Below are 23,018 nucleotides of genomic sequence, written 5' to 3' on the forward strand. Positions count from 1 at the left end.
GGTGAATAAGGGGGGTGTTCCAGTAATTCAAACCCTAAATCACGAATTATTTGCATGGTAACATAAGATTTGTATGCAGGGGCGTTGTCCTGCAAAAACGAAACACCTTTAGATAGCTTTCCGCGTCTTTTCACTTTAATTTTTTCCAGTAGAATGGTCAGTAATGTCGAATAGTTATTGTTTTACCCTTATCCAAAAAAAATCAATCATGATTACTTCATGGCACTCCCAAAAAATTGAAGCAAGAATTTTTCCAGCAAATTTTTGGGCACGAAACTTCTTAGGTCTTGGAGAACCAGAGTGTCGCCATTCCATCGATTGTTGCTTGGTTTTTGGATCGTAGAAATGTACCCAAGTCTCATCCATAGTAACGATTCTGTTTAAGAAGTCTACATCGTTTTCAAATCGAGCTTTTGGTCAACATTCAAACATTTGGAGATCCATTTTGGATATTCATTGCTTCAGATAATATCCGTTTTAGTCCAATTCGACGGTCTGATAAAATCATGTCATGAACTGCATTGATATTTTCGGGGATTGACACAGGAACTGGAATTCCCAATCGGTCATCATCTTCAATAGACAATTTACCTCTTTTGAAGCTTGCAGTCCAATGTTTCAGGGTCGCATACGAAGGACATTGATTACCAAGGGTATTAACCATATCTTAACCCTTTTAAATACATGTAGTGGCCATCTTTTTCTTTTAATTTATCGCGTAACTCTGGTTTACTTTTTTGACGTCAAACTTTACACTGACACAAGTTTTGGTTCGTTGTGGTAACGCAATATTTTGTTTATGCATGGAACTAGTCTAGACTAACTATATATCAATACATCCTGGTATATGATTCACTATGGTAAGCCGTTTTAGAGATAAGTTTTTGACCGAATGAGCTTAAAGTGATCGAAATAAGAAATGGCAATAACCACCCGAAGGAACTAAGAGAACTAATACGTGGAAAGCGCAAATTAAGAAGTAAGTGGCATCAAACTGGAGCTCGAGAAGACAATCCAGGGACTACTCTTTATGGAAAGCCAAGAGGACAATCACCCACAACCTTCCAATCAAAAACCAAGGTGGTAACTGGGCTAGTAACAATCAACTGAAAGCAAATAGATTTGAAGATCATTTAGAAAACAAATACGAAATCAAGACAGCATAGAAAAACTCATCCACAACGATTATTTATCCGAAAAAAGCTTCTAGCTTTGATTTAATCAACGAAGAACTACTAAAACATTCTCCAAAAAGCTATAATGTAATATTATTAATGCAGCATTCCGATTTGATCATTACCTTTTGGAACTAACCGAAGTCATAATTATTTTCAACTAAAGAAAACCATTCGTTCAGCTGCAAGGAAAACCACTCAACTATAGCTCAAAGATAAAAGATAATCTATGTTATAGAAAAATCACTAGAAGAGAAAAACGTCTGCTTATCTGTCTTCTTAGAGGTGGTTAAGGTAATTGACAAAGTTTATCATGAAGGCTCAAATACAAACTGAATAAATTCTTGCCTAAAACTGTTAGGGTCGTATAGAACTAAGCAAAAAAATGCTTACTCATCGAGGGTTACCTCAAGGTAGTATTCTTTGGTAGGTTTCCATCTCTTGTACACTAGTGATTTCACCCAATTAGAAACAGATATGTACTATTGATGTCGACACAAATATCCAGTAAGCGACAGCTACGAAGAAACAGCAATTAAACTACAGACAACAATTCATGAAATTAATTATTGTCGATAGATAATAAATTATATAAAAACGAATCTTGAAAGTCAGATACTCCAAAATAAAGTACTAAAGGTTTGTTGTTGTTTATGCACCTTGGTACTTGTGAATTCCTGGTCCGAACAGCAACATCCATACTGAACACACTGTTTACATCAATACTACACCAACACAGACACAGTTACACTGTCTGACGCGCGTTTCGACGAGACCGAAGACTGTTTACACCATTACTACACCACCACTACATCAACACTCACAATTTCGATAATCAAATTATCGTCTTCAGATACTGAAGGTAAACTATACTTGAAACAATCATCTTGGTCAATAAATGGAATTAAATCGCGAACATTTTCTATGACTTTAGATGTGGATTAAACGTAATAAACACACTGTTTTTACCACCATTACACCATCACTCACAATTACAATGTTTGACGCGCGTTTCTATAACCAAGTAATCGTCTTCAGAGACTGAAGGTAAATTAAAATCTAATAACATGACTTACCTGTTTTATACTGAATTTTCCCACCAATAAACCTTCTCGCACGAAAATTAATTCCAACGTGAAAAAACTCCTTGGCGGGAATATTCAGATTCATTCTTTGACTACTAGACTAAATAGTGGGCTATAAGGAATTGGCCCTTTAAGCTACTCTTACATCTAGCAATTTTGATGCTATCAAATGCATCCAACAATTTATTATTGGATACATTTTTTAACAATTTTACATTATTAATATTTATGTCATGATTGTGATCGGAAATTCCTGATTTTCCGGTCCGTCCATATTTCAAATGAGCTATGTACTCTTTAAATAACGGATCTCTTAGTCTGCCCAATATACTTTCGGTCACAGTCACCACAACTCTGTTCGAAATTTGGTATTTTATCCTTAGGATGGTCCAAGAATTGTTTTAATGTGTTATTGGATTTACAAACCAATTTTAAACCCATATTCCTTCCAATCTTCTCGTGTAAAGAGGATTGAAAGGTATCAAAGCAAATTTTTCTTGTTTTTCAATTCTTTTATCATAACCGTTTAGTACAGCTACATCTCAATGAAGAACATTTCCTCATTGAATCTCTCGATGGTAAGTGGAAAGTGGATTAACCGATGTATCGGGAAATGAAGACTGGCCATCTTATGTTGGATACAATGAAAATAATCAGCCTAAATACATCAAATTCTAACCTATTACTATTCCTAATTAAGAAAGTATCTAAAAATGCTAACTGTCCATGATTTTCCATTGCATAAATCAACTTTATAGATGGATATTTTGAATTGAGTCTACGTTTGCCTTCTTCGTATTGAATATGGCGAAAATATCAACTGTACCATACCCTAGGAAAACACTGAACTCTTGATTGATTTGCTTTTCAAAATGACTCAGCCATAAACAGTTTCCCATTGCTGTTCCTTCGTCTTGTTTGTAGAATTCGTTGTTGTACTGGAAATAGTTTTGATCCATACATATTATTAGATCTCAGTAAGACCTCAAGTTACACGAAGTTCTGCTGGGAAATAATGAACTTACATCAAAGGAGATTGAAATTTCCCCGATCTAGATAGAAGACTAAAGAGAACGCAGTTTTTATACATAGTTACTCAAGTGATTAGTGTGAAATCGCACAGAGCGAGATCGGGAAAGCTTGCAGGCCAATTGGCTAAACTTCTTAGTCCAGTTCATCGGTTTCCATACGTAGTTTTCACTATCATATTTGGACCAGAGAAACTTCGTTCATTATATCACGTAAATTATTTTGTAAAATAGTATTTTGTTAATTTTACATATACGTATCAAAATGGAATATTTTAAATGTCAGTTTTTTTACATCCTAACAGCTTTATCTTCTACATGAAATTATATATGAAGTATTTGTAGAGTTTTTGCATACCCTGTGTACATCTAATATGGTTACACAATATTGTCAGCAGTAGTTCACTTATGGAAATGATGATCACGTGTCCTAATGATAAATTTCATTCAAGAAACTAGAGGTCAAGTATATGAAGTGATAACGATATCAACCAAACACGACTAACTAAAAATTAGTTCAACCAAATTTAAATTTTTAATAAATTTAAATAAAATGTAGTATTGAGACAAGTTTATGGTGTATTTGCGTGTTTAAACAATCGATAAATATTGAGCGACACGTGTCATTGTCTTCTCTATTTTACTCGAGTTAAGAATTCCGATGTTTGTTTTTTTATTTTACTACGAAATCAATTTTTTTGGAAAAAAATGAATCTTGTCGATATTTTATTGAAACTGGACAAAAACTTTTAAAACCATAACATAGGCATCAGTCAATATCAATATATATGATGATTATGTGGAAAGATTTAAAATTAATGACGTTTTCGATGTTTTTTTCGAATCAGAAACGTGTTTTGAGAAAGACAAATAAAAACAAATAATTACAATTAGAAATGGTTTGAACCAATTGTCGAAACATCGTTTTTTTCCATTCCAATTGAGGTACGTACCTTCAAAAAGTGTGATCAACCGGTGGTAAAAAAATCTCAATTTATTTTTGATATGCCACGATCTTATAGACGTCTTTTGAAGCACGAGCCTTGTTTTTTGTCAAATTATACGCTATCCAACTCGAACAAATCTTTTTTACAACGAGTATGCGACTGGACCTAATGCCCAAGTATGGTATGTCACAGAAGATTTCGACGACTTAATTCGAAAAAACCAGTGAAATACGGTGGTTGGAGATGGTGCTTCATCACCAAAATTCCATTTTTTGACCAAATTGAATGTTGTAAACAATTCAAATAGCACTCGTATGACAGCACGTTCTTAGTACGTTCACCGTTAAAAATGTCAAATGTCAATGTCAGATTTGACATATTCACATCAATGTTGCCATATTTGCGAAAATGTTTGATGATATTTTTAAAAATTCATAGGATTTTATAGAAGAAATCTTTCTTTGATCCACCGATTATGGCGCCGATCTGAGGAGTTTGAATACGTCAAAATTCAAATCAAAATGGTGTTCGCGAGATTGTGAATTCACTAACAAACAACAAATAACGAAATGAAGAAAAGAATGTAATAAAAACGATGATGAATTTATCATTAAAAAGAAACAAAAAACACGCAATATTCGACACCTGAACGACAGATATTAAGATAAACATTCTCTTAAAAACATTGACCTATGACGACCAAACAAAACAAATCCTATACGGCTTATAAAATTAAATTAATGGCACAGTCATGTACAATGAAGACAGTTTGGTTTAACACTTAAAGAATAACTTCAGTAACAATCAGTTACGGGGCTGAAAAAACATTTCTTAACTAGCAATTTTACTATATGAGACAAGAAAATTGGTATTTAGTAAGGACATAATAATAATTATGGTTACTAACACGTACAGGTTATATATGAAGATATTAACAAAAACAAAGTGGAATACCCAACATGAATTAAGAATTATTAGCCGTTTTCTGTATATATACGGAGTGTACTAGACAAATAATTACGGTATATGAGATATAAAAAAATGTTATTAACCAAAATTCTAAACGTTTTTGAGGTCCTTTACATACCAAGGATTAGATTAATCGAATCGAATCACATTTTGATGTAATAGTCCAGGTTACCGAGATAAAAATAAGATTTTCCATGAACCTTCATTTAGAATTAAGCTTGTCTTACCCTTATCTTCAAAATCCACCCTATGCTGATATGTGAAAATTACTTTTAACGGTAAAAACTACCACTTATTCCAAAAAAATCAATAAAATTATAAATAAAAGCATTTAATTAGTAGAAAAATATATCTTTGTTTTGACTAAAAGTTGTTTAATATTCGATACGGTATTTATAAATATTCAACCCTGTTTGATGTATTTCATCCCTTATAAAGCAGCCTCTTTATAAAGAATGATAATATAAAATTAAATATAAGTTATTTAATGACTTTGTGCTGGATGAATTATATTAAATTGACTCTTTTTATTTGTGTTTAATACAAAAATTTTCCATCCCCAATGTTCAACCCTTATAAATCATTCCTTATTTCGAAAAAAAAATAAAAAAATTATAGGCGTATATTGTTAATCGCTCGAAACGTAGTTTTATAAGGAATTTCATAACCTATAAGCTTGTATATGAGTTTTTATTTTTTTGCCCTCTATTTTTGAAAGGGCGACGTTTAAAGGGTTCGAAAATTGTATCAATCATACATTAGGGTAGGATTTGTAAAGTCATATCTCAGTTATTTTAAAAGTTGAAAAATTTTTGAAAAAAGTAAAATAATTTGAGTCTCTTTTTTCAAAATTTTTAAAAAACTATGTACATAAAAATTGATTCATAACAAAATGTTGGTATTTTTTTTTAACAAACAAGTTGAAAAATTTTTGAAAAAAGTAAAATGTTTGTTAAAAAAAAAATACCAACATTTTGTTATGAATCAATTTTTATGTACATAGTTTTTTAAAAATTTTGAAAAAAAGAGACTCAAATTATAAGCACGTGAATAAAATGAATCATTACTGGGTTATATTTTTATTTCAATTTGGGTACTACTGCTAAGGGTGAAATTGATTTTTTTTCTACAAAAAAAAAAAATATAAATCGATCTTATTTCGGTCATAACTCTCTTAGTTTTCATGCTAGAAACTTTCACTAACCATCATTTTAAAGCTTTTTAGAAGTATTTTGAAAAATATTCCACGCAATTTTCTCGAAAAATTGATTGTTTTTTCGTTATTCGACGTTGAATTTTAAAAAAATTTTCGTTTTAATTATTTATTCAATCTTTAATAAATCATAACTCGGTTGGTATTAGGCCTATAACCAATTAAAAAGCACCAATTTCTTTGTTTTTTTATGAGCCTCATTATAACTTCTTACACTTTTTCTGATAAAATCAAAAGTTTTTGAGTTATTCATGAAAAATTGATTAAAAACGTGGTTTTTCTTCAAGAAAAGTCTAAATTTTCAATCGCGCATAACTCAAAACCTATTGATTTTAACCCCCCTGATTGGGGGTGAAATCGATTAAATTATGATTATCTTCTATATACAGAGTGAGCGGAAGATCAAATCTGCTTTCAAATAAAACACCCTGTATTTTCATTGTACAAATAGAAACTAAGTTATTATTTGTATATAAATAATTCATATTTTTTTCGTTTTTGGTACTTTGACGATAAAACAGAAATTGGAGAATTTTGAAATGGCGAGATTCCCTCCAAGGATTTTTTGGGGGAGCTGCATCCGCGTTATATTGTTCAGGGAGGCCTAATCTAAAGAAAAATCACTTTGACAGTAGTTAGGAGCTGCGTCTAAGCAACGTTTTTTCGGATTCTTCTCGGTTTTGGCCCAACTGTATCGTCTTTCACTAGGAAAACTAATTTTGCCCGTGCCCGCGACATCCCGATCGTGGAATGAAGTTTGTTCGCCCAGTTTTTTTTGAATTGTTGGCCATAAATGAGTGATGGACCTATGCGCGATTCAACATTCCGCCTGGCTCAGCTAGTTAGTCAAATTTTTTTCGACACACCCTTTTGTATGCTCAAGTCGAAGAAATCTGCCACCAATCCGTCGAGGAAAAGTGTGATCCTGCTCGCTCTCGAAACGTTTTCCTTTCATCAGATGTATGAGGAAGAGCCCACCCAAATTTCTTCAGAAACGACGTGGAGCGCACCACTTTTGCTCGCCGGAATTTGGTGACTGCTTCACAATATCTGTTTCGAGTTTTTCGTCCCGGATTCCATAAAATTGATGAGGATTATCCCCCAAATAAAGACGCCATAATATTTACTGTCGAATACCCTTGGTGGCGGTGAATCAGAGTAATACCTCTGACGAGATTGTTGTTATGTTTCGGGGGTGTTCTTGGGAACCACTGAGTAAGGCATTGTTGTCGCATTTAGCTAGCACCTTCACTGTAAAGTATATTTCATTGAGAACCTTACTTTTTGTACAACTCTTGTACATCAAAATGACGCTGCAAACTGATATTTAATAAAGCGGAAAAGTTTTAAATCAGACACAATTAAAAATAATTGTTTTTATTTTATCTCACTGTACATTACACGTAAATTTACAGATTATTTCATTTCTTTGTTTTTTTTTGTTATAATCTATATCAAATTCATTTAATCGGAACACTAAGCAGTTGAATTGGAATGTATGGAGGTTCTATCTATGTAAATCAGAAAAAATAATAAAAATGACGGCAATGCTTATCAAATAATAATGACTCAGTACGTCTGGCTTTAATCAATCTACATAAAAATAAATAAACGCCTTAGTTCTTTTTAATACGAAACGAAGCATAAAAATATTTACAAAAAAACCGGACTGTCTAGACAGTCACGGTTTATAAAAACATATATATAGAAGGATTCTAGTGTATATTAAGTACAAGTACTTGCACAGCATTTACATTTACTTCTTATCAATATATTTATTTTGATATCGAGTTTTAACAATAAACATTCTCTTTTTATTTGATTATCACAAATTACGGAAACGTATACTTCAAAAATTCGGTGCGTTTCTATTAGTTTCGCACACAAAAATTCGGAAAACCAGACACTTTTAGTTGCGTAGCAAATATTCGATTTGACCAACTTCAAAATCTAAAAAGGTTATTTCTCTGTAAATTAGAGAACATTTTGATTTGTAAGTAACAATCAAATTTTTCTTATAAACACCGGAGTTGTGTATAGACCAAGATATTCCAATCCGAACATAAAAGATAAAGGAAAAAACTCTTTGTCTATTTAAACCCCTAGAGGAAACTCATCTGAACGTAAAAAGTCAAAATTGAATTAATATTGAAAAAAATATGGACCTTATAAATATATCTCGCTCAAAATTTTACACAAAATCGATTTTCATCATAAAAATAAATTATGCGAATTCGTTATACCGTCTCGTGTAAAACCAGCTTCAGTGGTGAACAAAATTTTTTCATTTTTATCATCATTCGGTTCATAGAAAAAAAATAATCTAACAATATTGCCAGTAATTTTCGTAAAATCGTGTAAAAGTTTGTCTTCATTTTGAATACATCGCGACAATTTTTTAATAAGCGAGTCTCGAATTTTTTACACTTCTGTATTTATCCTGGCGTGTTAACTTTTCATGAAACACCCTGTATATTCATTTATCGGTTAGCGAATATGTCGTAACAAAAGTTTTTTATTTAAAAATTTGTTCTTTACAAGGAGCGTTTCCGAAATTTTCATTTCAAAGTTTTGATCGTGCCGTTTTTTTCTAAACAATGTATTGTTTGTTTATAATAAATTTATTTTTTCACAAATTGTTCGTACACATTTTTGCAGAAACTATATGTACGAGGGTATATCGAAAAATTCTTAGCCTACTATAGAAACAAACAAAATTTTTCAACTTTTAGCATAAAAGGATTCCCGGAAAAAATCTAATCTTACAATGTTGCCAATAGTTTTCATAAAATCGTTTAAAACGTGTAAAACATGTATGTATTTATTTAATATAAAACCCCATTACAAACTGTTTGTTTGTAACTTAATAGTAAGAAAAAATTTGCGAAAGTGAAATTCACTTTGCAAACGCACACAAAAAATAATCACCAATTTTTCTGTTCAAAAAACAAAATAAATGTTGCGTTCTACAATTTCATAAAAGTTCTATCCAATTCACACTTTATATAATTTCGAAAACAAAAAAAAAACGGGAAAAGAAAAACAAGAAAAGTAAAGTCAGTCTAGAAGTGCATCGTGGGTCGTAAAGGGTTATTAATTGCGCCCGACAAGAGAGGGCGTGCGGAGGCGAGGGTGTATAAGGATGGAAAATACTACAACTGTGACTGTAGACATATTCAGTCTCGCTTACACCTGCCGCGCCACTCGCCAAGGGGCGAGACAGACAGAGAAAGCCAGAGACCACGTTAGATAGAGATGCATAGTGGCCAGACCGCTGCCAGACATACAGCCAAGGCCGGATCGTACGCTCTATCTCCGTCTCTACCTCGCGGCGTTGTCAGACTAAATAAAAAATATTAGATATACCGTTTTTTTTTTATTACTGTAAGATTCGTTTTTTTTTTCACAATATATCACCGACGACGTAGATATTTAAACGTTACGTACAAGAATGTGAGATTTCTAGAACTGATTTATATTTAAAAGTATTAATAGCAATTGGAACTGAAAATGTACTCACTGTATCAGAATAAAGTCGAACCAAATTTGATTGAAAAATGCTGTGTATAACTCCGCATTTCCTTACCTGAAAAAAATTGTAACGATAAAAATTATTTGTGAAAATGATTGATAAAGAAAATATACAGGAAATATTGTAATCGAACATGTTATCATATACGAAATGACTAAATAACGCATCGCCAACTGATACAGACTTTATTTGCTAATCTACTTAATGAGACACTAACAACAAATTGTTTTTGTCGTAAGCTACTTCTAATTGCTAAAACTTGAAGCTGGTTGTCGACCAAGAGCTAAGCTAAGCTAACTAAACTAACGGGAACTAAACTAGAACCAAGTTGTGCGTCCACCAGCTAATTATAACCAGGTGGTATTTGTTCAAAAGACAAAACAAAGATGATTGATGAAAAAAGGTGAACAAATTCAATATTCCCATGATTGAAGATCACAGTTTATGAGCTGCTGTCAAACTAATTATCGTAAAGCTACAAATCCAGAGGAAAAGTCGGTAAATTGTTTGAGGTGATTTAAAAAATCGTAATTATCATTTTATTTATTTATTATAGTTATTATTTTTAATGAAAAAGCATAAAAACTAACTCAGTTTCAGAATGTATTTTTTCCTTGCCACATCTAACTATTAAGAAATAAAATGTGATGCGATTTTTAGCCACACAGTATGATGAAAATGAATAATCTGCAAAAACAAGCATTTACAGGCTAAGCCGTACGAAATAATGAAAATTACAAACAATAAAAAACGAATTAAGTACCACAATCGTATCAGTAAAGCTGTTAACAAAGCGCATGTCAAAAAAACAAAAACATCCCTCTATTTACTATTTATTTTTCAAACCTTCAGATAATTCGACATACTACCATAAGTTATTTAAAGTAAATTGCAAAATCTAAAAGAAGCATGATTATAATGTAAACGCTTGTATAGAATTTATTTCCGTTAGAAATTTTCTAATCACTAATTAGTGACTTTAAATTGATAAAATATTTTCCTCATTCTTCTAAACTGAAAGAAAATTTAAATAATTTTCGTTCCGTAGAACCTTTCTTATGTACATACAAAACAAGATTTTGATATGAAATACACAAACTAAGGTCATTTTAAATATTATTACAGAATAATCTACGAAGAGAAAGGTTTGGACAGGCCAAAATCTCTCGGAGTTTAATAGATTTCATAGCCGTTTTAAAAAATTTTAATTTCAATAAATTTCACCGAAAATACGATTGTAAGTTTTTCCATTTAAGAAATTGTGTATTTTTAACAGTAAAGTGACAACTAACAAGGTACAGTCAACTCTAGTGTGATTTTGGAAAATTTGGAAGGGTGTAAACGTCGAAAAATCGATCTCTTAATAATTAATGAAAAAATATTAATATTTAATTTAACGATTTACAGAATTTGAATAAATTAAAAAAGGAAAATGTGAGGGGTTTCAAAGAAAAACCAAAATTTCACGTAAAAAACCATTTGAAAGAAAAATGCATGCGACGTTCGAAATGATAAGGATTATTTTGAAATGGAAACTTTTGAAAGACATGTTTTTGCCAGGAAAAGGAATATGTTGTAATATGGAGACGAAACATATTTTGATAAAGGACATAAACCAAATAAATTTTGGCGAGATTTAACTGTCCAAAAATCGAAAACACGCTTTTTTAAAATGATATATTTACTGATAATAGTGCACATCAGCTGTTCAAACCGTTTTCTTAAAAGTGATTTATCGACTTTTGAATCCACTCGTACCGGTGACTACCATGAGGTTATGAGTGCCGATGCGATAGATCTTCCTTGGCTAAATTCAAAATTTCTGGAACCGTTGGTGATATTCATATTTACCACTGCACCAGCACCCTACACTCTCTGACGCGCGTTTCAATAACCAAGTTACCATCTTCAGTACCTGAAAGTAGACTGATGTTTGATCTGAAGACGATAATTTGGTTATCGAAACGCGCGTCAGACATTTTTAAATTCTATCCCGGTTTTGTGGGAAAAAACAGTATTTTTTATGTTCCTTTCAAATATTTTTTTTTTTAAATCAGTGATGTTATAGAGAGTTATTTCAATATTACTAAAGTAGTTTATTTTCTGATTCGATTTGGATATGAATTTATAAGAAGTCCTACTCATACTATTGTTTAATTATTTATAACTTTAGGAAAAAAAAACGTTTTATGTGAGTTAATCCACTTTTTATGCGCAATTCCGGATCGTATGAGCGTTAATTTTACTAATAGTTTGTTGAATTAACACCGATTTGTATTTGTAGATTAGACTATAAAAGAAGATTCGAAAATATAAAATAATTTGAAAGTTACGGATAATTTTGAATTGATTTGACAATTTTCATGCTTGAACGATGTCTATTAAACCAATTAAACGATATATTTTTTTTTTTCGTTGAGACATTTTGTTTTTTTTTAAGCAGCGTTAATTGAAACATGCACAAATAACCAACAGCCAGTTATCGAAAATAAAATTTTCAGTTATTCAAACACAATCGTTGTATATGAAGAAAAATCACAGATACGTTGAAAAATAAGAGATTTGATAACACCGCGTTCGCGTCTACGTCTAGCGTTTTCTATCTCTGTTTGTCCCGCCGCCCTCGTCGTCTGTCGTGTGGGGCCGGCCTCCTCCAACCCCTTTCAATGTGACCCCTAACCGAGCAAAGCAACCAGCCACCACTACCATCGTTCAGCCTCATCAGCCCCAGCCACTAGACTGCTTGTCTGGAGAGATGGGCTCGGACAGTTATTTTTATACCGGTTATTTCACTAGTAGTAGACGGTGTTAAAACACAAGGGAGGCGCGGGAGGGTATTTCGAGTAGGATGTAATCGGTTTTACACTGCGGTAATTTGGAATAAATTTCGTACAAACGGAATTCCAAACTTCCTTTTTGATACGGTTGATTTATAAACAATAAATAGTGCGATATATTTCTTTTCAATTTGTTGATTTTTTTTAGCAAATATTTAAGATTAAAATGAGACCTAAGTTTGAAAACACTTTTTCGCCCTTAAAAAATATCCCAAAACCCCAATTAGTAATAAAAATTTTTAAGATCAAATTAGGATGTTTCACGCGACGAATTATTTGGAAAAAAACCGAAAAATTAATATTTGCGATATATTTCTTTTCAATTTGTTGATTTTTTTAAGCAAATATTTAAGATTAAAATGAGACCTAAGTTTGAAAACACTTTTTCGCCCTTAAAAAACATCCCAAAACCCCAATTAGTAATAAAAATTTTTAAGATTAAATTAGGACGTTTCACGCGACAAATTATTTGGAAAAAAACCGAAAAATTAATATTTACGATATATTTCTTTTCAATTTGTTGATTTTTTTTAGCAAATATTTAAGATTAAAATGAGACCTAAGTTTGAAAACACTTTTTCGCCCTTAAAAAATATCCCAAAACCCCAATTAGTAATAAAAATTTTTAAGATTAAATTAGGACGTTTCACGCGACGAATTATTTGGAAAAAAACCGAAAAATTAATATTTGCGATATATTTCTTTTCAATTTGTTGATTTTTTTTAGCAAATATTTAAGATTAAAATGAGACCTAAGTTTGAAAACACTTTTTCGCCCTTAAAAAACATCCCAAAACCCCAATTAGTAATAAAAATTTTTAAGATCAAATTAGGACGTTTCACGCGACGAATTATTTGGAAAAAAACCGAAAAATTAATATTTGCGATATATTTCTTTTCAATTTGTTGATTTTTTTTAGCAAATATTTAAGATTAAAATGAGACCTAAGTTTGAAAACACTTTTTCGCCCTTAAAAAACATCCCAAAACCCCAATTAGTAATAAAAATTTTTAAGATTAAATTAGGACGTTTCACGCGACGAATTATTTGGAAAAAAACCGAAAAATTAATATTTGCGATATATTTCTTTTCAATTTGTTGATTTTTTTTAGCAAATATTTAAGATTAAAATGAGACCTAAGTTTGAAAACACTTTTTCGCCCTTAAAAAATATCCCAAAACCCCAATTAGTAATAAAAATTTTTAAGATTAAATTAGGATGTTTCACGCGACGAATTATTTGGAAAAAAACCGAAAAATTAATATTTGCGATATATTTCTTTTCAATTTGTTGATTTTTTTTAGCAAATATTTAAGATTAAAATGAGACCTAAGTTTGAAAACACTTTTTCGCCCTTAAAAAATATCCCAAAACCCCAATTAGTAATAAAAATTTTTAAGATCAAATTAGGACGTTTCACGCGACGAATTATTTGGAAAAAAACCGAAAAATTAATATTTGCGATATATTTCTTTTCAATTTGTTGATTTTTTTTAGCAAATATTTAAGATTAAAATGAGACCTAAGTTTGAAAACACTTTTTCGCCCTTAAAAAATATCCCAAAACCCCAATTAGTAATAAAAATTTTTAAGATCAAATTAGGACGTTTCACGCGACGAATTATTTGGAAAAAAACCGAAAAATTAATATTTACGATATAATTCTTTTCAATTTGTTGATTTTTTTAAGCAAATATTTAAGATTAAAATGAGACCTAAGTTTGAAAACACTTTTTCGCCCTTAAAAAATATCCCAAAACCCCAATTAGTAATAAAAATTTTTAAGATCAAATTAGGACGTTTCACGCGACGAATTATTTGGAAAAAAACCGAAAAATTAATATTTGCGATATATTTCTTTTCAATTTGTTGATTTTTTTTAGCAAATATTTAAGATTAAAATGAGACCTAAGTTTGAAAACACTTTTTCGCCCTTAAAAAATATCCCAAAACCCCAATTAGTAATAAAAATTTTTAAGATCAAATTAGGATGTTTCACGCGACGAATTATTTGGAAAAAAACCGAAAAATTAATATTTGCGATATATTTCTTTTCAATTTGTTGATTTTTTTTAGCAAATATTTAAGATTAAAATGAGACCTAAGTTTGAAAACACTTTTTCGCCCTTAAAAAATATCCCAAAACCCCAATTAGTAATAAAAATTTTTAAGATCAAATTAGGATGTTTCACGCGACGAATTATTTGGAAAAAAACCGAAAAATTAATATTTGCGATATATTTCTTTTCAATTTGTTGATTTTTTTTAGCAAATATTTAAGATTAAAATGAGACCTAAGTTTGAAAACACTTTTTCGCCCTTAAAAAATATCCCAAAACCCCAATTAGTAATAAAAATTTTTAAGATTAAATTAGGATGTTTCACGCGACGAATTATTTGGAAAAAAACCGAAAAATTAATATTTGCGATATATTTCTTTTCAATTTGTTGATTTTTTTTAGCAAATATTTAAGATTAAAATGAGACCTAAGTTTGAAAACACTTTTTCGCCCTTAAAAAATATCCCAAAACCCCAATTAGTAATAAAAATTTTTAAGATCAAATTAGGACGTTTCACGCGACGAATTATTTGGAAAAAAACCGAAAAATTAATATTTACGATATAATTCTTTTCAATTTGTTGATTTTTTTAAGCAAATATTTAAGATTAAAATGAGACCTAAGTTTGAAAACACTTTTTCGCCCTTAAAAAATATCCCAAAACCCCAATTAGTAATAAAAATTTTTAAGATCAAATTAGGATGTTTCACGCGACGAATTATTTGGAAAAAAACCGAAAAATTAATATTTGCGATATATTTCTTTTCAATTTGTTGATTTTTTTTAGCAAATATTTAAGATTAAAATGAGACCTAAGTTTGAAAACACTTTTTCGCCCTTAAAAAATATCCCAAAACCCCAATTAGTAATAAAAATTTTTTAGATTAGATTAGGATTTTTATTAATCAATTTCACGCGACAAAAATTGTTTTCAAATTTTCTAATAATTAGTTCAAATTATCTAAAATATGATATTTAAATGTTTTTTTCCTAATTATTCATACTTTCCTAAAAAAAAAAGAAAAAAATTATTGATTGTTTGACGAAAAACAAAGTGGACCGCACTTTCAAACATTCACGGAAAATATAAATTTTTGCTTTATTATTTTAAAACTTATTACATTAACTTTAAAAGGAATAATATAATTTTATTTCTAATTCTAGTCGTATAATGGGAAAACATGCTACGGAAAAAAATTTCCACATTCAATTAACCTCTTTCACACATACATTGAACTTTAACAAAAACAAAGTAGAGGTTCCATTATCTTATGATAGTAATATTAATGATTGTTAATATGTATGTACCAGACATTACAATAGCCTTTTGTTTTGTTTTATGAACTTACGTAAAGTCTGCAATACATTTGGGTAGTTTATTATTATTTCATTGTGTTATTCCTACAATGATTTTGGCGTTTTTTTTTATATACCGAGAATTTAAGTCTTTGAAGCGCGTGCTTTTTATTAACCAAACACCTCCAAAGTTAGATATTTTGCTGTTATTAGAAGACCACCCTCACGCAATTGCAGAAGAAATTGCCTCACAACTGAATGTCAGTATGTCTTTTGTAAGAAAATTTGAAAAAAAAATGCACCCGTACAATGTTAACTTGTTGAAGAACTCTCAGGAGATGAAACGGGCAATTTTGTGAAAACTTCGTATAAATTCAGGCTACGTTTTGTTAAAATGGTACAATTGGACACGAAAAAATCCCCACTGAAAAAAAATATTCTTTGGGGAAGTATTATTGCAAAACAGACATTTCCTATTCAAAAAAAATATGGATAATGTCATACCTTTTACAAATTTGACGTTTTATTTTTTTGACTTATATATCAAAAGAAGCGAAATAAACTGTTTGTCGTGATTTAGAAAAACGTTTGCTTCTTCTTTCATTTCCCCAAACATAATTTACACATTGATCAATTGAAAAAATTGTTCATTATTCAAAACCTGCTGCTTTACTAATTATTAATATAATTTTCGTGACCTAAATGTTGATTTTTACATATTTAGGTATGTTTTTCTTAGTGTAGTTGTTTTTTCGTCGTAAACTTTTTTCTAATTGGCAACGTATTTATATAAAATGATAGATTAATTAGACACGTAAACTGTCACACGGTGAAACCCACTTTCACTAGATATAAATAACTTGAGCATATTTTATTATAATTTAATTAATTATTTGATCGTGCATAGTTTATACATCGTTGAATTTCTAAAGTAGGTAGACTGATACCTGATGTTACGTGTCACTAACAAATTACGTTGTATTACTTTTTGTTGTTTTGAAAAAAATATTTCCAACATAAATTGGCCTCTTGACATGATGCTATACGACAAGCAAAACAACGCAAGACGCAATATTTGGTGTTATTTTTATTGCGTGCAAGTTGCAATTAGAATCTAGTTACTTTTGCCTAGACAACCAACCCGTCCATCAGACTCCAAAATCGAATCAAGAGCAGAAATCTTTATTGCCAGTTATATATGTTTCTTTAATTTCTTAGACCGAAGAGTCCAGTGTTTACTGGTGATCCATCAATCTCACTCCCTTTAAAAAGTGGGATGGCTTCAATTTCCAGAGATCTTCGTCTTCAAAATCAAGCGCTTCTAGGTGTAGTACTCTGCAGTTGCTTAGTAACATTTCGAGAGAATAAGCATAAAGGTTTCGTCCTCTGTACAATAAAATCTGCACGCCGCGTTATCTGCTAGGTATAGCGTCTTCAGGTGTTTGTTGTGGCGACAGTGCCCCGATAGAACTCCTGTTAGTATTCATTAGATCCATTTATTCAGTATATCTATTCTGGCTATAGTTTCTCGGAAGAGTATTTGCCTGTCTCACCCCCTGTAGGTTGTCTCGATAATTGGTTTTGCTGATCCCACAGAAGGGTTCTGGTCCCTCGAAGGGCTGCTCCTGCTTTATCAGCTATTTTTTGAATGAAATTTTACGTTAGAAAATTTGCGTTAGGTGCAGCTATGATGCAATGGTACGAAACTTGCATAATATCAAACGACGTGCAAATTAATCTATGAAATATTTCGATTTTGAAAAAAATTGCATCTTGCATCATGTCAAGATGTTAAATATTTGCAATTCACTTGTTTGTATTCCCTTTTTTTCAAACTTTCCCATGTTTTTTACCTTCAGTACTTTGTCACAAGCTTTATTCATATAAATAAATCCAAATAATGTTACTGTATTTTGGCAGACAGTTTTAATTGATGGTAAATACAGTCGCGTCTCGTAAAATACTTTGTATTATTGTCTAAAGAAATGACCAGAATATTTTTAAAAAAGTCCAAAAATTCTGTAGATTTCAAAGAATCGAAGATACAGAATGTAATTGATGCTTGAAATAATTTTCAGTGGTAGACATTTTTTCTATACAATGTATAACTATTACCTACAGTGAAAAAGTCGTCCATATATTTGTTCTAATTTTTTTAAGGTTATGTTCATTCATTTTTTTTAACGTGTTATAAGTTTTTTTTTCACGTTTCGTGTTTAGTGAACATATTCGAAAACGAGTTCGTGACGCCTCTGGAGTCGAAGTAGTTAGTGGGTGACAATGAGAGGTAGTTTAATTCGAATCGGCTAGACACTAGACAACAGGCGGTTCATAAATATTCATCTTTTTTTCATACATTACCTAAGAACATCACATGAGGTTTAATATCATCTAATACAGAGGCAAAAAGAAATGTTTTCGTTGATGATTATTGTTATTATTAAAAGTACAATACAAATTTAACAAAAAATACGATAAATTTTCTCGCATAATTTGTATACGAGGCATATCGACAATTTAAGTTTATATTTCTATGGAATCAAATTAAGTTTATTGGAAAATCTGCGAGGTTTTCGGGCAAAAAACTATTATTCAATTATTAAGATGAATCAGATAGCACACAAAAAACAAAGAATGAGCACTGCACCTCAATTTTTGACACGCTATAGTCAAAACGGAAGTGATTTTTCTGTTGATGAATCTTCTCGTTGGAAATTAGTTTTTCAAACAAATAAAAATATTAACGTTTCGACATTTTTTAGTATTTATTGAAATTTTATTCGAAATTGACAATTTGCATTAATAAATCGATGGATAGATCATCTAAAACGTTGTTTACATAGGACAGACAACACAGTATTTAGAAGATAGATTGAAAGGTCATCAATACGATTAAAAAATAAACCTGCTTTAACAATTATCAAATATTTTATATTTATATATATATATATTATTAAATACAAGTGAAAATCGAGTTTTTACGATTGGTCCTCTATAGAAAAACGAAAAAGCTGTCAATGATAAGAAAGACTTTAACAATTTGAGTGAAATTTTGTGAATAATTCAATCGATGGATGCTTCTTTATTTTTGAGATAAAAAAATTATCAATTGTGGTTAAAAAAATGTTTTAAAAAAAATTATTTTGATGTGTAAACTCTTTTTTCTTTCAAATAATTCCGCAAAGCTTCTAATTTGATTGAATTATAATGAAAGATTTGAGGTTAGTTAAAACTCGTCATGACTCATACAGTATGCGTACTCGTTATATGATTATGTGTGAGTTTTTTGGTTAATTACGGTTGTGATGTGATTTCTATTTTTATACACCGGGTGTATTGTTTCGTTAGTCAAAATAACTCAACGAATAAATGAAACTAACAACGACAAAATGTTTATTCGAAACGGCTAGACGGTTTAATTGTAAAATTTCACGTTTAAATTTACAATTATAAACTGTATCATGTTTTGGCAAGCACCTGAATTGTTCTAGATATTTTTCTCACTACATTCGTATTACAACGACTATTAGAAAATACTCCGCAATACTAATAATGAGGTTATAAATTAGCGAAAAGAGAAATTTGTTGGAGTTGGGTACCGCAAAAAAAGCTCGCGTCGATTAGTGCAAAGAAATACTGAAAAAATTCAATGGCGGTGCTTAATAAGATCCCGAGAGGCGTCGAATCGTGGATCTGTGCATATGAATCGACTGTATGGGTATTTGAAAACCAGCATTTGTTCGAAAAATCAGGGAAACCAATCGCAGAAAACTAATCATTCTCCAACACGAGCTCTCACACATCAGTTCAAACAAAAACGTTTTTGAGCGTTCAAAACATCGAATTGATGAGTGATCTGCCATACAATCCTTGTTTGGAACCCAAAGATTTCATCTTATTATCGAAGACAGAAAATAAATTGCGAGATCAACGTTTTTCTGCACCCGAAGAAACGTTCATATCACATATTGTAAAGGTATCTCAATCGGAAATACTTCGACAATTAATTGTATTGATCTTGATGGGGAATATTTTGAGAAAACTGTAAATAAAGAGCTCCCCTGAGCGAAAAAAATTCACTACATTTAATCATTCTTTTAGTTTCGAATGATGAAGCAAATCATTGAAAAATTTTGTTCATAATTTGGTGAAAAATGGATTTAAATGAAAAATTCCAACGGAAATAAATACGTTTAAACCATACGAAATTTTATTTTAGATTGTTAAAAGTTGAATTAAAATAAAAAGTAATGAAGTTACGGTTCTGGAATTTGTGGTTTCTTGAGTAAATTTTTTCTTCTTCGAGGATCTTTTTTTCAAAATTCAAAAATATTTATACTTCACGAGTTACAAATGTAAACAAAACACTATTTTTTAAAGGTGTTTTATTGTGTTAAACATTATATCGATTTGAACTTGCAGACTAGTCTAATTTTACTTCTGTTCTATGACTTTTTATTAGTCGCCAAATTTATTTCTACAATCTGTCCAACTTGCTTCTTGTGGGGATTTCCTAGTAGTCTCCTCGTTACAGATTTCCTAGAATCCGTTCTATTACAGATTCTTTTATATTTTTTGTTACTTGTCAAGTCTGAACAAAATAATCACGGTCCGAGATGGGAGTAGGAGTTTGATACAAAAAAAATATCTATGCCTGTAACTTTGTTGTAAGTTATCTCCACACTGTATAGTAAATTAATTGAGAGCAGACAGAATATTCAATATTCTTAATTCGCAATTATCTCAATTCGGATTTGTATCGAATTGTATTTAATCGAAAGCTACAATTCACTACAATGTAACTAGGACTTTAATCAAACCTATTTTCCAATTATTATGAGGAATTTTGTATTTTTGAAATGTTTCATAGAGTCGAGATATTATTTTAATTTTCTAGAAAATCATTCGGTTTTCGTAAAACTGCTCGAGTTATTAAATTATGATGAACTTTCATTACTTTAAATCCCTCCATGTTTTTACCGTACTATTTTAAATAAATTTTTATTTATTTCGTTAATTTCATCCATTAATATTAGATATATCATTAAAATAAATTTTTACCATAAACGTGGAGAATATGTATTTAAAGATAGTGGAGAAGTTACGAGGGGCGTTTTTTTTCCACCATCCGATCGCTCCGTGCAGACACTACGCGGACATGCGCCGTCGTAAGCGACTGCGAAGCCCTCTCACTACACATTACGCCATTATTGACATTCAACCGTCAGTCGGCGTTGTGCTACAATCACGTAAACATGTCCGCCATTATCGATGTTCCCGCCAAATGTGATTCGTTTTCTACAGGCTGAAGGCCATAATGCTGCACAAATTCATCGGAGAATGAATCATGTGTATGGGGAAAACTTCATAAGTAAATAGTGTCGAAAGTTTAAAGATGTGCATGATAAAAAGGACCAAAGACGCAAATCTGTCGTTTCAGATGACCCGGTTCAACGAGTTGACAGATTGGTAAGATTAACCATTTATAAAAAAACCTATTTACTACAAAACACGGTTTAGTGCAGCAAGCTGACAATGACACCGATGTAAATAAATCAATTAATCCATAAGTGAATAATCGTTGAATCATTCAAAATGAAAAAAAAACCATTGAAAAAGTCTCAACGACCATTGAAAAAGGTTCAAAAACCATTGAAAAAGGATCAACAACCATTGAAAAAGGATCAAGAAGTGCTCCCGCACAGGTTGGGAATATCCATGTTCGGAAAGCATTTGGGTCAGGTAATAATTAACCTTTCCATGTTGTCAAATAACTAACCGCGTCCTTTTTTTGGTCGAAGCGTCCCATAACATTTGCCAACGCTCGTTTCTCCTGAGCTGTGTCTGGCTCAGTGTGGACACATACTGCGTCCAAACCAATAAACCTGCTTCCGCAATATTTCGGATCACCTGGAAATTTCGTATGCGATCACCGATGTTACCATTGACGACCTCCTTCGTTCGATATAAGATGTTCCTTACTCATTTACACCTACGAAGTCCTCTTGCCGCTTGAAGTTCGCTCTGGCATCGATCATCACTCCCATGTAACGTATAAACGCGTGTTTCCTGCTGCTTGTAATTAGCGCCGCTTCTATCTTGTGCTGTAGTATCGGCCAACTGAGTTCATCCAGCTACAAATCTTCTTAAGAGCAGTATCAAAAGAAAAAATTGTTTTTCCTCCAGGTGTTTTGCGACCACGTCGTCCACGAATGCTAGAAGATTTGGTGCAAGAAATCACAGTTAAATAAATTTAAGATAAAGATGATAAAAAGTAAATAAAGATTTATAATTTCAACATTATCAATCCTTCCCTGATGAGGAACTGAAGCAAGACTACCCGGTTGGTCCGTGAAAAATTATGGTAACCCTATATATTATAACGATGTTGGTTAATTATAAATTGATTAGAAACTTTGTATTTATATAAATTTGTAATTTAATATTCGCAAAATCATGTGATTAGTTATCTACGCGGTTTTTTTTTTCACTATTATTTAGAAAAAAGTATAAACACGTGATAATACAATACAAATAACGTGGCTGTCAGCTAATTTAAAGGGGGCGAGGTCATCTCAATAACTTGACCAAGTAGTTTTTTTCCAATTACAGTTTTTTTTTTATTTTAGTCCAAGAAACTTGACACAAAATATTTCTTTTTATCAAACAAACCAAATTACGAACCGTAAATAAATGATCGGACCTCGTAGCTATTTCGGTAATCGATCGTGTTGTATCGAAACTTAATTTGCAAAGTATTTTTTATTTACTAATCCTAATCCTTTTTCGTTGGGTTGAAATTTTTTATAATCTATTTTTTATTAATTAAATTATGGCGTATCTGATAATTTATTAAAAATGCACTCGTTATTA

At 31.0% G+C, this 23,018-nt stretch overlaps 1 protein-coding gene across 5 annotated transcripts in view; it reads right to left on the bottom strand.

The window, feature by feature from the left end:
- LOC130449344 (uncharacterized) overlaps nt 1-23,018 on the bottom strand; it is a 51,132-nt gene that overhangs the window by 17,619 nt on the left and 10,495 nt on the right. For 2 of the 5 annotated variants that reach the window (XM_056787110.1, XM_056787114.1), the window contains exon 2: nt 9,938-10,003. The exons of the other annotated variants lie outside the window; for them this stretch is intronic. In XM_056787110.1, coding sequence (XP_056643088.1) covers nt 9,938-10,003 — 66 coding nt within the window. The remainder of the gene's footprint in view (nt 1-9,937; nt 10,004-23,018) is intronic. 5 annotated transcript variants of the gene reach the window in all.

Source organism: Diorhabda sublineata, chromosome 10, assembly GCF_026230105.1.
Source record: "Diorhabda sublineata isolate icDioSubl1.1 chromosome 10, icDioSubl1.1, whole genome shotgun sequence".
In the NCBI taxonomy this organism is placed as follows: domain Eukaryota; kingdom Metazoa; phylum Arthropoda; class Insecta; order Coleoptera; family Chrysomelidae; genus Diorhabda; species Diorhabda sublineata.